We start from the raw sequence: 13,579 nt of genomic DNA on the forward strand, positions 1-13,579 counted from the left end.
GGGGGGGGGCTGCTGTGTGATGAGTTTAGCCCCCCGTCTTGTAGCCCAGACCGGAGGGAGGCTGCCTCAGTGCCGCCTGTGTGCTGTGAGAGCGGGCACAGCTGCCTCTTGGGGGTGCCAGTTGGGGGGGCTGGGGCTGGGGGGGTGTGGAGGAACAAGGCGGGAGGGCCGCCCAGCCTCTCACACTCCCCCCCCCCCACTCTGCAGGCGGGAAGCCCTTCGGCTGCGAGCTCTGCCACTTCTCCACCAAGCACAAGAAGAACCTGCGCCTGCACGTCCAGAGCCGGCACCCGGAGGCCTTTGAGGAGTGGGAGCAGCAGCACCCGGAGGAGGGGCCCTGCCGACGGCGCCCCTTCTTCACCCTGCAGCAGATCGAGGAGCTGAAGCAGCAGCACGGCCAGGCCCAGACGCCCCCCGAGGGCCCCCCGCCCGTGAGTGGCCGGCGCCCGCCCTGGGGGAGTGGGGGGGTCCCCTGCTGCTGCTGAGGCCGCCGTGGTGACCAGCCGGCTCTTCCCCTCAGGTGGCCTCCCCCCCGGGGCAAGGACCCCCCGACCCTTCCCAGGAGCCCTTGCAGAGCGCCATCCTTCTCTTCCAGCCAGGTACACGCCCGGGGGAGGGGGGGAGGGGCGGGCAGTCAGGCAGAGCCCCCCTCGAGATGGGCAGACCTGCGGCTGGGGATGCCGGCCCTTTGGTTTTAATTGGGGGACCGCGGCTTGTGACTTCCCTAGGGCAGGACCGGGCCAGCAGCCCCTGTCCAGGTCCCCCACCAGCCCCACTCCCCCTACCTTCTTCGGAGGGCCTGGGAGCCGGGCTGCCTCGGGCCTTTCTTCCACGACCGGATCTGGGTGCGAGGATCAATCCGAAAGGTTAAATCGCGGCAACTGGACCAAAGTTTATTAAGACTGAGACGTTTCGTTCCTCGTCCGAGTAGCTTCTTCAGTCAAAGTGAAAGTTTTGGGCAGGCAGAGAGTCAGAGAGTTGTTGGAAGGAGCCAGCTCTTGCCATACGGACTGGGCGGGGGGCGCAGGGGGGTGTTCCCCCTATCAGATCTGCACAGAAGGCTGGGAGAGGGGAAAAGCCACATGGGGAAGGCAGGCTGCGTTCTGAGGCCAGAGAGACCCTCCCTCCCCCCCTCTTTTTAGGGAGGCCTGGAGGGCAGAGCCAGGCGGGGGAATGTCCGCTGGCGCGTGTGATTCCCTGCGCTGAGACCCCCAACTTTAGAGAGAGCAGGTCGGAGGGGCTGGCCGGAGGGGCTGGCAGTTCAGGGCCTCACTTTGACCACTTCCCCCCCCCAGAGGTGGAGAGCTCCACAGAGGTGACCACGCAAACCGCCCTGGACCTCCTGCTGAACATGAGCGGCCAGCGGGAGCTGCCGGCTGGTACCCTGGAGGTGAGGATGGGGGGGGGGGGTTCCCGGCTCCTGCGTGGGGGGGCGCGGAAGGGGCGAAGCCTTGAGCCTGACCGGGCTGGGCTGCTCCCGCAGGTGGCCGTGGTGAAGGCGGTGAAGAAGCCCCCGGAGTCCCAGGGCCAGGAAGAGGAGCTGCAGGCCAGCCTCCTGGCCACCCAGGGGGTGGAGCAGAGGGAGCCCCCCCTCCCGTCCTCCCCGGGGGCCCCTGAGGTCCAGCACATCGCCGTCCCCTTCTGCGGCGCCTCCGAGTACAGGGTGGTGGCCCCCAGCGCAGAGGTTGCCAGCACGCTGTACAGGTGAGCTTTTCTAGGGGGGGGGCGCTGCCATCTGTGCGAGGGGAGATCGAGGTCCTTCAGATCCTCCTCCTCCTCCTCCTCCTCCTCCCCCCTCTTGGGCCCATTTCCCATCCTCCCTCTCTCTCTCTCGGCAGCAAGGAGGCGGCTCCTGGCGAAACTGCGCAGACGGCGACCCAGGACTCCCCGGAGGGCCCTGCACTCCTAGAGGGGCCCCAGCAGCAGCAGGAGCCCCCAGCGCCTCCTGGGGAGGTGAGCAAGGACCCCCCGTCCGTCCCCCAGAAGCCTTTACGGCTCCCTCCCAGGGAAGGGCTCGGAGCGGCTCCCAGCCGAGCGTTTGTCGGGGCGGGTGTCGGCCCTCCTGGGGTGCTCTGCCAAAGGGGCCCCTCCGTGACCGTGATGGCTCTCCCCACGGCAGATCACCGTGGAGCCCCTGCCGGCCGTCCAGTGGCCGGTGGTGCGCTGCCTGGCCTGGCAGGCCCCCCCGGAGCAGCAGGAGCCGGAGGCCGGTGCGATCCCTCTGGTCCTGGCGGAGCAGCCCCCGCGCAGGGCCTCCCCGGGCAAGGCCCCCCCGGCCAAGAAGTTCTCCTGCAAGATCTGCAGCGCCTCCTTCGCGGGCCGGGCGGAGATGGAGAGCCACAAGAGGGCCCACGTGGGGCCCAGCGGCTTCAAGTGCCCCGACTGCCCCTTCACGGCTGCCGCCTGGCCGGAGGTCCGGGTAGGTGCTCGGGTGTGGGGAAGGGGGCTCCGGGGAGGGCTGGCTGCTGGGACCGGGGTCCTCCCCTCGGGCGAGGGCTGCTGGCGCCCCTCTCACCCCACCCCCTCCCCAGAGCCACCTGGAGCAGCACGCCAGCCTCCGGCCCCACAAGTGCCAGCACTGCAGCTTCGCCTCCAAGAACAAGAAGGACCTGCGCAGACACACCCTGACGCACACCAACGAGAAGCCCTTCGCCTGCCACATCTGCGGCCAGAGGTGAGCCGGGGAGGGGGCGTCCCTTGCGGGGGAGGGGCCCTCCGGCCTTGGCAGCCAAGTGAGGGCAGCCCTCCTTTTCCCCCCCCTCCAGGTTCAACCGGAAGGGCCACCTCAAGTTCCACATGCAGAGGCTGCACAGCTCTGAGGGAAGACCGGCCCCCGAGCCCCTCCCGGCCACCTCCCAGACCATCATCCTGAACAGCCACGAGGACACCCTGGCCACGCTGCAGAGTAAGCGGGAGGGAGGGAGGGAGGGAGGGAGGGGGCTTCTCCGCCCCCCCAAATCCTTGGAAAGGAGCCTCTCCAGCTTTGCTTCCCTCCCTCCCCCACCCCGACTGGCCTTCAGCCCTGGGGAGGGGCTGCCGGTGGGCGGCCGGAGCCTGCCTGGGGCTCGGCCGCTGAGCCTCTTGGGGGTCACCAAGCAGAGGCCGGCCGGCAGCCCGACTCCTCTCTTCTCTGTTCCACAGCGGCCCTGCAGTGCGGGCCGGAGAGGCTCCCGCAGGCCCTGGAGCAGGAACACATGATCGTGACCCAGGAGGAGGACGGCCCCGACGAGGTGAGGAGACGGCCAGGCTGAGGGGGCTGTGGGGAGCTCAGGGTCGCCCCTTTTACCTGGGGGGGGCAGCCCAAGGTCAGCAGGTTCAGGGAATTCCCTCCCCCCCCCCAGGTGAGATCTTGCAGCCTGGAAAACAGCTCTTGTACTTGGCTGGGTTGACAAAATGCGCTGGTTGCATTCACACGACCTGAATTCAGATTGAGGGGAAATTATAGCCGACGAGGAGGCCTCAGTTCTGCTGATCTTTGTGCCGCTTCCTGTCTGTGTGGGAGCCTCCAGCCTGGGGCACGTTGGAGGAATCGGCCCTTCCCCCCCTTTGCCCCCTCCCCCTCCGGTTTCTCTTTTGCCCCTGGCCTGGCACGAGGGCCGCTGCCCGCTGTAGGGAGGCCGGGCTGGGCGTGATGTCTGGGCCTTTGCTTGCAGGAGGAAGCCACCTACATCCAGGAGATCATGGCCACGGCAGACGGGCAGATGGTGCAGCACCTGGTGACCACCGAGAACCAGGTGAGGCCGTTGCCGGTCACCCCAGGAGGGGCTCTTGGGGGGTCTGCCCACCGACAGCCCCCGATAACCTCTCCCCCGCCTTCCTTCCTTCCGAAGGTGCAGTACATCATAACCCAGGAGGGCGTCCAGCAGCTCCTGCCCCACGAGTACGTGGTGCTGCCCGAGGGCCACCACATCCAGGTGAGGCCTTCCCTGCCCCTTACCCCCCTCCCACAAACACGGGGGTCCGTGCTCCCCCCCCCCCCGATTTCTCACAGCCCCGGTTGCCGTTTCAGGTGCAGGATGGCCAGATCACCCACATCCAGTACGAGGAGGGCAGCCCGTTTGTGCAGGAGCCCCAGGTACGGGGGGGGGGCAGCCCTGGGACGGGGATGCTGGGGGAGGGGGTGCGAGGCTGAGCTGGTGAATGGGCTCTCTTGGGGGGGGTCTGGAGCAGGGGGGTCTTAGGGATGCCTTCCCTCCACAGATCCAGTATGTGCCAGTGTCCCCTGGGCACCAGCTTGTCACGCAAGCCCAGCTGGAGGCAGCAGCAGCAGCGACACACTCGGCCGTGACAGTTATTGGGGGGTCCGGGAGCAGCAAGGAGGCCCCCCCAGAGCAGGAGCTTCTGCCTGTCCACCTGGGTCGACCTGCAGCCGGCTTGGGCAAAGGAAAGAACTCCGGTTGCCTTTTCTGTACAGGTGCTTCAGCCGGGCGTTTCTGGGCGTGTCGGAGTCCAGGCTGCCCTGTCGACCCACAGCCTGGTGGGGAGGGGGCCACGGAATCCCCCAGGCCTGCCCTAGATCTGCCACCCACATTTTCACCCCAGCTCTTGGGGGAGAAATTCCCAAAAGGCTCCCTCTCCATCCGTCGGGCTGGACCAGGTCTTGCCCTCTCCGCTTCCTCCCTTCCAGCTGCCAGTCGAGTTCTGGGCTCTCCGACATTGGGGCAGGATTGGGACCCCCTCCCCGTCTTTCTGCTCACTCCTCCCTCCTCTCTCTGCAGCCGTGGCGGATGTGGCCGTGGCCCACGCTCCCTTTGGCACGGAGTCCGGGCCGGAGCAGCTGCAGCCGGGCATCCACTACGACATCATCACCCTTGCAGAGTGACCGGACTTTGCGCCCAAAGAGGCCGCCCGCTTTCTTGGCACTTTGGGGCAGCCAAAGGACCAGCCTTCCCTCCGGATTGTGCCTCCTGCAACCGGCCAGCTCCAGCCGCTGCTCGCACTCGCCCGCCCCGCAGGTCACCTGGCAGGCCAGGTGGGGCCCCTCTTCCCAGAGACCCCCTGGAAGAGGGAGGCCCAGACCCCAGTCAGCAGCCTCGCCCGAGGACCGTCTGGTGGACGCACTGCTGAATAAAAAGGGCCCACCAGGTGTGGACAATGCTGGTCTGTGTGATTGATTGTATGTGTGGGGGGCTTCTCACCCCCCCACCCACTCCAGGCCCCTCTTCCTGGCAGCGCAGACGCCGCCTGTTCATCGGGCAGAGTTTGTGTCGGATTAGAACTGCTAATCTGGGAATTTAACGAGGAGCTTTGGCCTTATCCCCGTGGCGTTCAACAGGGCAAAATGTCACCTCGCCCGAAGGGCACCTTCAGCCAGGCCGGGGGAGGCAGGGCTGGGCTGGGCTGGGCTGGGCAGGCGGCAAAGGCCGCAGACCCCCTACTCTGCCCGCAGTCTGGAGCTGGGAACCGCCAGCTGTGGCCTCTGCCTGGCTCAGCCGTTCCAGCTGTGTCCCGGCAGCGCATTAGCAGAGGGCAGGCAGGGATTACCAGCCATTATCTGATCAAGCCAGAGGCCGGCCCTCCTCGCTGGGGGCAAGGTCGCGCTCCAGAGGAGACGGGCAGCGGGGCCCATGCAGGCCTGGCTGGAGCCCTCAAGAGCGCAGCCTGGGTCCCCTCTGTCCCTGCCCCTCCCGCTTGATGGAGCCGAGCGGGCGGAAGGGAAAGGGGTGCCAGGCTGAGAACGGAGGGGGGCCAGGAAGGCTTTGGAGAGAGTTGGTGGGCCGAGGGGGGGGGGGCTGGCCCCTGTTGGGAAGGAAGGAGCCCAAACCTGCCTGCTGGCCTGTTCCTTGGGCTCCCTGCTGCGGTGACTCCTAAATTCATCTGAGAGGCTGCCTTCACACAACAGGCTAAAAGCGCAGAGAAGGAATGAAAATGAAAGAAGGCCGTGAGTGGGTTGTGGAAACACGGCCACTCAAGAAGGGGGGAATTGGTGCCAGTCCTCATGAAGAGCTGGGTGAGGAGCACGGCACAAGGGTCACAACCTTCCCTGCAGCCCATCCTGGGTAAAAGGGCTACTTGGGTGTCTGGAGAGCCTGACGCTTTGCAGAGCTGCAGGGCACCATGCAAAACCATCTTGAGTTTTTAATAAAAAATAATAAAAGGCAAGATACGAATTAAATAAAATTCCCCAATTCTGGAAGATGGGATGTCCAGGGCAAGCAGTGGGGGGTGCACATGCTGAAGCCCTGGTTTTCATGCTGACTGTGCTGCCTGTTACCCCAAAGAACAAGAGTTGTTATACGGGACGTGTCCCCCAGTATCAACTGCCAGGAAGAGCGGGCCAATCGAGGCACCTGGCAATCACCGGAGGGGGGCTGCATGTCCCGGGAGCTGCCGCCTCGGGCTCAAAATGCCAAAAGGAAGCACAAAGAAGTGGACCCAGCATCAGAGCCGGCACCCTGGCCTGGCAAAACTCGGGAGGGGACCTTCCTTCAAGGACTCTGGTGGCAAATAAAGGCCCGGTTGAGTCGAACCGCCTCCAGCTGAGACTGCTGTGGGGTCACTAGCCGTCTAGCCCCAAGCCTTCCTGGTGGTCTCCCATCCAGCTCTTAATTTGATCTGACCCTGCCTGGCTTCATGAGGATCACCCGAAGTTGGGCCAGAGCCGATTCGATCTGGCCGTTGCTTCCCCCTTAACGGTGGCCAGGAGCCCTCGGCCTCCCAGCTGGTAGTCATGGAAGGGGGGTCTTTGCCAGCGATGGGAGGACCTTCCCCTGCCCACCGCAGTCGGGCTTCTGGCGGCTCGGCTGCCCTGAGCAAAGGCCTCTGGAGGAGGCAGGATCCGATTTCCTTCCGGGTTCAGCTCCTTCCATCCTCTGGAGGCTGGGAAAGGGATGGCTGTGAGGGCCCGTCTCCTGCCAGCTCTCCGGGGCCTCTTGGCAACTTCGGATCTCACAGAGGGCGTCATCTTTGGGGTCTGCTTCACCACCAGGGGTGTCCTGGGCCCTTTTGAGACCATCTGGCCTGGCCTCTGAGCCACTGAGTGTGGTGTCCCAGAAGGGCAGAATCCCCTTCAGGCTGGCAAGAGACGGTTCCCTTGCAGCCCTCGGGGGCCAAAGGTGGGCGAGAGGGAAAGGTGGCCTGGGCGCCCTCCCCCCCCCGGCCCTGCTCCGAGCTGGGAATTGGTGACCGTTCAAAGTTACATTAGCACTGGAAAAAAGGGTCTTGTGACCCTCGCAGCGTCCTGGTGGTCACGTGATGAAAATCCGGATGCTTGTCAACTGGCATGATGTACTTCATGACGGTTGCCGTGTCCTGGGATCAGGTGTTCACCACTGGCCACCTTCTGGCAAGGAAAGTCAATGGGGAAACCGGATCCAGCTAACAACTGTGGGGAGAAAGGTCGTAAAGTGGGGCAGGACTCACTTAACGACTTTCTCAATCAGCAACAGGAACATTGGGACTCAATTGTGGTCAGGACTGCCTGGGCACCTTTACTGACCTGGAACCGGTCAGTTTCCCCTGTTTTCGTGTGAAGGCAGGACTCCCCTTTTCCAAGACCTTCCACGCCTTGACACGGTCAACGCAACTGGAGGCTCGTCTGTCGTCCAGGATGGAGGTCACCGACCTTTCTCGATTGGTGGACCAAAGGGGGAGGCATTTTACACATGCGTGTGTGCAGGCACGGGGCCACGAGGACACACCTGACACAAACGTGTGATACTAGCCCTGCCCTGTTCTTGCACGGCACAGCGCCCCATTTCCGCACCCTGCAGCACAGCGGCAGCATCCCATTTTCATGCCCCGCAGTATGGCATCCTGTTTTTGCACCCCACAGCCTCGGTGCTAGCACAAGTGGGGGGATGTGCGCATACATACGTGCATTGGCCAGCCTGTCCTGCGGCCCCATGGCCCGCTACCGGGCCGTGGCCCACTGGTTGAGAACCCTCGATCCAGGAAGAACACATGGACTTTTGGGGGAGGGTCTTTTGGGTCTCTCAACCATCCAGCGAGCGTCGGCATTAATGCCGCTTGTCCTTCTTTTCTAAAGCCATCTTGAACATCTGGCACCTCCTTTCCCAGGGAAGCCTCTGTAATCCGTGGGGGATGATCCTAAGCTGGCTGCAAAATTAAGGATATTGTACAAGAGTTGGCACACCTGGCTAAGCCCCCCCCTTCCCTTGATTCTGGAACATCGATTGACCTTTCCCAGTCGGGTGTCCACGGGGCCATTCTCCGGTTTGGCCGGCCTTTATTTTTATGTTTTATTTTGCCAATGCATACAAGCAGCCTGCCTGAATAGAAACAAAAGCATCGCATTTGGGCAGAATCTTTTAATTTCTTTCTGTTTTTTGCCTTATTTCCATGAGGTTCCACCTGCTCCTGTAGCCTTCCGACCTGGCAGCTAAATTCTAAATTTGTCTTCTGTGCACAAGAGGTACACAGGCGGTCCCCGACTTACAGTCACAGCTGAGCCCAAAATTTCCGTTGCTAAGCGAGACAGTTGTCCATTGAGTTTTGCCCCATTTTACAACCTTTCATGCCACTAAGCAAATCACTGCAGTTGTTCAGGTAGTAACAGAGCCGCAAAGAGACTCTGTCCTCCCCGTTGACTTTGCTTGTCAGAAGGTTGCGAAAAGGGATCATGTGACCCCGGGACGCTGCGACCGTCATAAATACGAGTCAGTTCCCAAGTTTCCTAATTTTCATCGCCTGACCCTGGGGAGGCTGCAGTGGTTGAAAGGGTGAAAACTGGTCGTCTGTGGAGAGTCTCAGCCACCCAGGCCATTAGTTGTTCCAAAGATGCCTTTTTTTTTTATTTGCCTTTTTCTCTTTGAAGACATTTCGCTTCTCCTCCAAGCAGCTTCTTCGGCTCTGACTGGAGGGTGGGGATTCACGCTCATCCAGCCAGAGCTGAAGAAGCTTCTTGGAGGAGAAGTGAAACGTCTTCAAAGAAAAACAAGAAAGTCCAGTTGCCTTGGGGGGGAGAAAAGCATTTTTGGGTGAAAACTGGTTGTTAGTCCCTTTTTTTCAGTGCAGTTGGAATTTAGAACGGTCCCTGGATGTCCTGTTGAGAGCCGAGACCTGGCTGTACTCGTAAGCAGGGAATATCTTCCGTGGCAGGGGTCCCCAACTCAAGAGCCACGGGCCAGGGCTGCTCCATGCCGGCAAGCGAAGCCCCATCCATGCATGCGCAAGACCACACACACACCAGGGGTCCACGGAAAAAACACCCTCCGCGCAACCGGTCCCTGGCGCCCACAAGGCCGGGACCACCGCTGACATCTCTGCTGGTGGAAGCGGAAGGCGGGATCTGAGGCGGCCTTCCTTACGGACAGCGTCCCTCCGGAGGCCTCCGGTCAGAAGGCGCCAGATCTTCCCTGGCAGCCCAGAGAAGCTGGCCGGAAGGAGAGAGGGAGAGGCCTTGCAGAGCTGAAGGAGAAGCCCGAGGCCAGGGGGGTGGAGAGCACACAAGGTTGAATCTGAAGAGTTTGGGGAGACCCCAAAGCGGCCCTGCCGAATGGGGAAGAAGCAGAACGGGGGGGGGGGCTCGCAAGCCTTCCAAAGCCTTCCAAAGACACACGCCCTTCTTATACCCCAGTGAATCAGGGGGGGCGTCTGCCAGAACTGCTTCCAATGCCATCTCCTTGCTCTGGGCTTAAACAAAGCTCTGGCAACTTCTGCCCAGGTGTCAGCAGCACCTGTATTTCCCCACCAAGGTCGTCTTTGGGCCTTCTCCACCTCTGCGTTGGGAGGGCATGTGGATTCTCATGGCTGACTGGGGGATTCTGGGAGTTGAAGTCCACGTGTCTTAATGTTCCCAAGGTGGAGACCCACCGCTCCACGCTCCCTATTTGCTCTCCAGCACTGGGCCCACAAGGAGGGCAGTTGGGTTGCCTGCACTTGCCCAATGAGAGACCCCTGTCTGGAGGGAGCAGCAGAGGGTGGGGGGGCTGGGAGAAGGGACTCTCACCTGACTTCCCCTGTCCCTCCCCCCCCCCAACACTTGCTCCCTCCCTCCTGCTTGCTTGCTCACCGGCTGGCTGAATTTCTTGCTTCTTTAGCTTGGCCAGCCTTTCCCCTCCACGTCTCCCCCCCCACCAAAGCTCCCAGCCCAGTGGTGGGATTCCAATAGGTGAACAACCGGTTCTCTGCATGGATGCCACTTCCGGAAGTCCATTCTGGGCCTGCTGGGCAACAAAAAACTAGGTACCAGTTCTGTCGAAGTGGTGCGAACCGACTGAATCCCACCACTGTCCCAGCCCCCTCCTCTGCCGTGCTTTCTCTCTTTTGCCTCTCAGGATCAAAGGCGACTCTTGCCTCTTCCTGGATCCACAGGCAGGCGGGGGCTGGGGGCTCCTTCGGCCGAGGGGAAGCCAGGACATGGATGGTCCAGCACCAGCACCCTCGCTGTCCGGTCCTCGGCGCTTCTGGCCATCCCTCTGGCCCTGCGCTCTCTTCCGTGGCAGGTGGGGCAGAGACTCCCTCCTTCCGGAGGTGACCCCAGGCCTCTCCAGAGAACCCCCACCTAGAGGCTCCATTCCTGCTGGAAAAGCCCATCGGAAGGGGGATTGTGGTCCTCCCCGGCCTGCCAGCTCCCCAGAAGGGGGTTTGCAGGGGCCTCCCTCGCTGGGGAGGGTGCTGGGAGAAGGCCAGAAAGGAACCTGGAAGGTCCCAGGCAGTTTGGAAGCACGGAGATTTCTCAGGAGCCCCCTGCCAGTTTGCCAGGCGGGCGAGGGCTGGGCTGGCACTGCAGAGGCTGTGGCTCCCATCGGTTTCCATGCACGCTGTGGCTGATGGACCCTGAGGATCTAAAAGCTCCTTTTAGGAGCTTTAACGCCCAGCTGCCTCCCTCCTCCCCCATGCCCAAGAAATTCAGTTGTGGAGCTGATTTCCTACTGGGCAGCCTTTGGCAAAAAATAATTATTTTAAAAAAAGTGTCCTCAGAGTTCAGGTTTTGGGCTACCCAACAGGGCTCTCTTCCTGTAACCCCTCCCTTGAGGAAAGGGGGGGTGGGGGTGGGAAACAGGCAGCTGGAGGATCCCGATTGGCCAGTCCCGATCCTGTCCCTTTAAGGGGAACTAGGTGACCTCTAACGACATCCTCCCCTCAACCCCCCCACCAGACCTGCTCCTATAAAAGCTGGGGGTTCCTCTACCAGCAGCCCGGCTGTCCCCCGCCATGGGCTCGGCCGCACCCCCAAAGCTCTCTCTTGGGCTCAGGGACCTGGGGGGCTTCTGGAGCCCCTTGAGGGGGTGCCCGGCCGCCCTGCTGCCCCGGCTGCCCTGCCTGTATCCCGCTCTGCCTTGCTACGGCTGGTACCCGCCGGGCCCGGGCTCCCTCTCCCAGCCCATCTCCCAGCCGGTGAGTCCGGGGACAGGAGGCTCCGGGGCTCTGCGCAGCTTCGGCCTCCGGGCCAAGGGGGCTTCTTCCCACGGCAGGGGGGGGCGCTCAGATGGGCGGCCTGAGAAAGCGAAAGCGGAGTTCAAGGGGGGTCCCGAAGGGCGGCTGCTCCTTCTTCCCCGGCCGTTCTCCTCGGGCTTTCTGCCCCCAGCGAAGCGCCCCCAACCCCGGCTCCGCCGGCTGCTCTCTGCAGCGATCCGAGCCCGTCTAGCGGGGGCGCCGTCGGGGCACGGAACGCGGCTCTCCCGGGCGAAGGTGCCGGCTGGTCCCGCAGCCCCGGATCGCGCAGGGCTTCGGCTGGCGGCGGCTCGTCTGTCCGCGGGGGCCCGCGGGGCTCCGCTTGGGCAGGGCCGGCCGGCGGGGCTCTTCTGCGCGCGGGGGCCGCGGAGCGCAGGGGGAGCCACTCGAGCGGGCTTGGGATCCCCGAGCGGCGGGCGGCGGAAGGGCGGGCCGGGCCGGGCCGAGCGGGCGGTGCCACCTTCGGAAGCCGGACCGGGCGAGGAGCCTCCGCGGGAAGCCCCCAACGAGGTCAGCCGGCGCCGGGGGGGCTGCAGCCGCGCGTTCCTCCGGAGCCCCGACCGCGCGGGCGGCCTCTGCTCAGGAGCTCAGCCGCTGGCCGGGAGACCAGCTCGGACCGGAGCCGTCGGCGGCCGGGGGAGCTTCCAGCCGGGTCTCCCGCTGCGGTCCCGCTTCTGCCTTTGGTTCCTTTTCTTGGGGGGTCCCAGCGGTGGGGATGGTCCCGCGAGGGCCTCCCGTGAAACCCCGGGCCTCGCAACAGAGCGGTGGCCCTGGACACGCGGGGGAGGAAAGGCTGAATTGACGGGGGCCAGGCCGTCTGGGCTGATGTCTTCCCCAGATGGGGAGTCCCGGCTCTCTCTTCCAGGAGAGCCGGGAGCCAGTTCCTGCAGGGGCATTTCACGCGGGGGAGTGGAAAGGCTGCTGAGCAAAAGTTGAAGCCGTTCATTCATTCATTCATTCATTCATTCCAATTAACCAGTGGAACCGGTTTTTAAGAAGAGACTGGACAGTCACCTGTCTGAGATGGTATAGGTTCTCCTGCTTGAGCAGGGGGCTGGACTAGAAGACCTCCAAGGTCCCTTCCAGCTCTATTCTGTTCTATTATTCCCTGGTTTTTTTAAAGTTCATATTAAAGATGAAATAGACCCAATCTTAACCATGACCTGGGATAGACATAGAATAGAATAGAATAGAATAGAATAGAATAGAATAGAATAGAATAGAATAGAATAAAATAGAATAGAATAGAATAGAATAGGAAATAGAATAGAATAGAATAGGAAATAGAATAGAATAGAATAGAATATGGAATGGAATAATAGAATAGAATAGAAGCTGGAAGGGACCTTGGAGGTCTTCTAGTCCAGCCCACTGCTCAGGCACGAGAACCTGTCCTACACCATCTTGGTCAGGTTATTGTCTATTGATCTTCTAACTGATGGAAAATTTTGTTTGCTCTCCAGGGAAAACAGCCATGTAGTTTATTATATTTATTACACTTAGTGAGATTTAAACATTTTTCTAATAGGATCTGAGATTTGTTTTCCTTTCACAGAACCATGTTGGACTCTAAGTTAATATATTCTTGTATTAATTATTTCATTCTCACAGCTGATTTGGATATACAAATCTTTGACCTTGGTCTAGCAAAGGGATGTGGTTGACCGGCTCCCTCAGAAGAGGGAGAAAAGAGAAACTGACATGTATAAATCTTGACTGGTTACAATGAATGAAATGAGTCTTTTTGTTAAAACGTAATCTGTAAGATAACAGCATTGCCACCAGCAACATCTTGTGAAAATGTCAGAATCTTCAAAGTGCACTAATATCCAAGAGATAAAATATTCTATTAGAAGCTGTCGGAGTGGAATCAACATCTCTCAAAAAAATAGGGGAATCAGATTAAAGACATAATTTCAGAAGAACTTTACATTATGATCAGTATCAGACAAGGTCAGGGAAAATCACTTAAAAGTGATCAATTAGTGGCAATATATGCCCATATATGTAACTACAATTTATTTATTTTTATATTTATTTTTATTTATTTTATATTTAAATTTATATGCCGCCCTTCTCCCCATGGGACTCAGGGCGGCTCACAGCATATTAAAACATTGTACAAAAAATTTTCCCCTGCTAAAAACCAATTAAAATCCAAATATTGGTAGCTGTGGCTCTTTAAAATTGTTTAAAAATTGTCCCTATTTAAAACTCACCT

At 60.7% G+C, this 13,579-nt stretch overlaps 1 protein-coding gene across 1 annotated transcript in view; it reads left to right on the forward strand.

The window, feature by feature from the left end:
• ZNF335 (zinc finger protein 335) overlaps window positions 1-4,904 on the forward strand; it is a 9,285-nt gene extending 4,381 nt beyond the window's left edge. Inside the window, exons 13-25 of the mRNA XM_015828464.1 lie at window positions 208-431; window positions 1,298-1,390; window positions 1,484-1,704; window positions 1,839-1,953; window positions 2,120-2,419; window positions 2,532-2,674; window positions 2,766-2,905; window positions 3,142-3,230; window positions 3,654-3,734; window positions 3,831-3,914; window positions 4,010-4,075; window positions 4,201-4,288; window positions 4,716-4,904. Coding sequence (XP_015683950.1) covers window positions 208-431; window positions 1,298-1,390; window positions 1,484-1,704; window positions 1,839-1,953; window positions 2,120-2,419; window positions 2,532-2,674; window positions 2,766-2,905; window positions 3,142-3,230; window positions 3,654-3,734; window positions 3,831-3,914; window positions 4,010-4,075; window positions 4,201-4,288; window positions 4,716-4,822 — 1,751 coding nt within the window. The 3' untranslated portion in view covers window positions 4,823-4,904. The remainder of the gene's footprint in view (window positions 1-207; window positions 432-1,297; window positions 1,391-1,483; window positions 1,705-1,838; window positions 1,954-2,119; window positions 2,420-2,531; window positions 2,675-2,765; window positions 2,906-3,141; window positions 3,231-3,653; window positions 3,735-3,830; window positions 3,915-4,009; window positions 4,076-4,200; window positions 4,289-4,715) is intronic.
• The last annotated feature ends 8,675 nt before the right edge of the window (window positions 4,905-13,579 follow it).

The sequence above is a fragment of the Protobothrops mucrosquamatus genome, unplaced genomic scaffold, assembly GCF_001527695.2.
Source record: "Protobothrops mucrosquamatus isolate PMUCROS unplaced genomic scaffold, P.Mucros_1.0 scaffold4537, whole genome shotgun sequence".
Lineage (NCBI taxonomy): Eukaryota > Metazoa > Chordata > Lepidosauria > Squamata > Viperidae > Protobothrops > Protobothrops mucrosquamatus.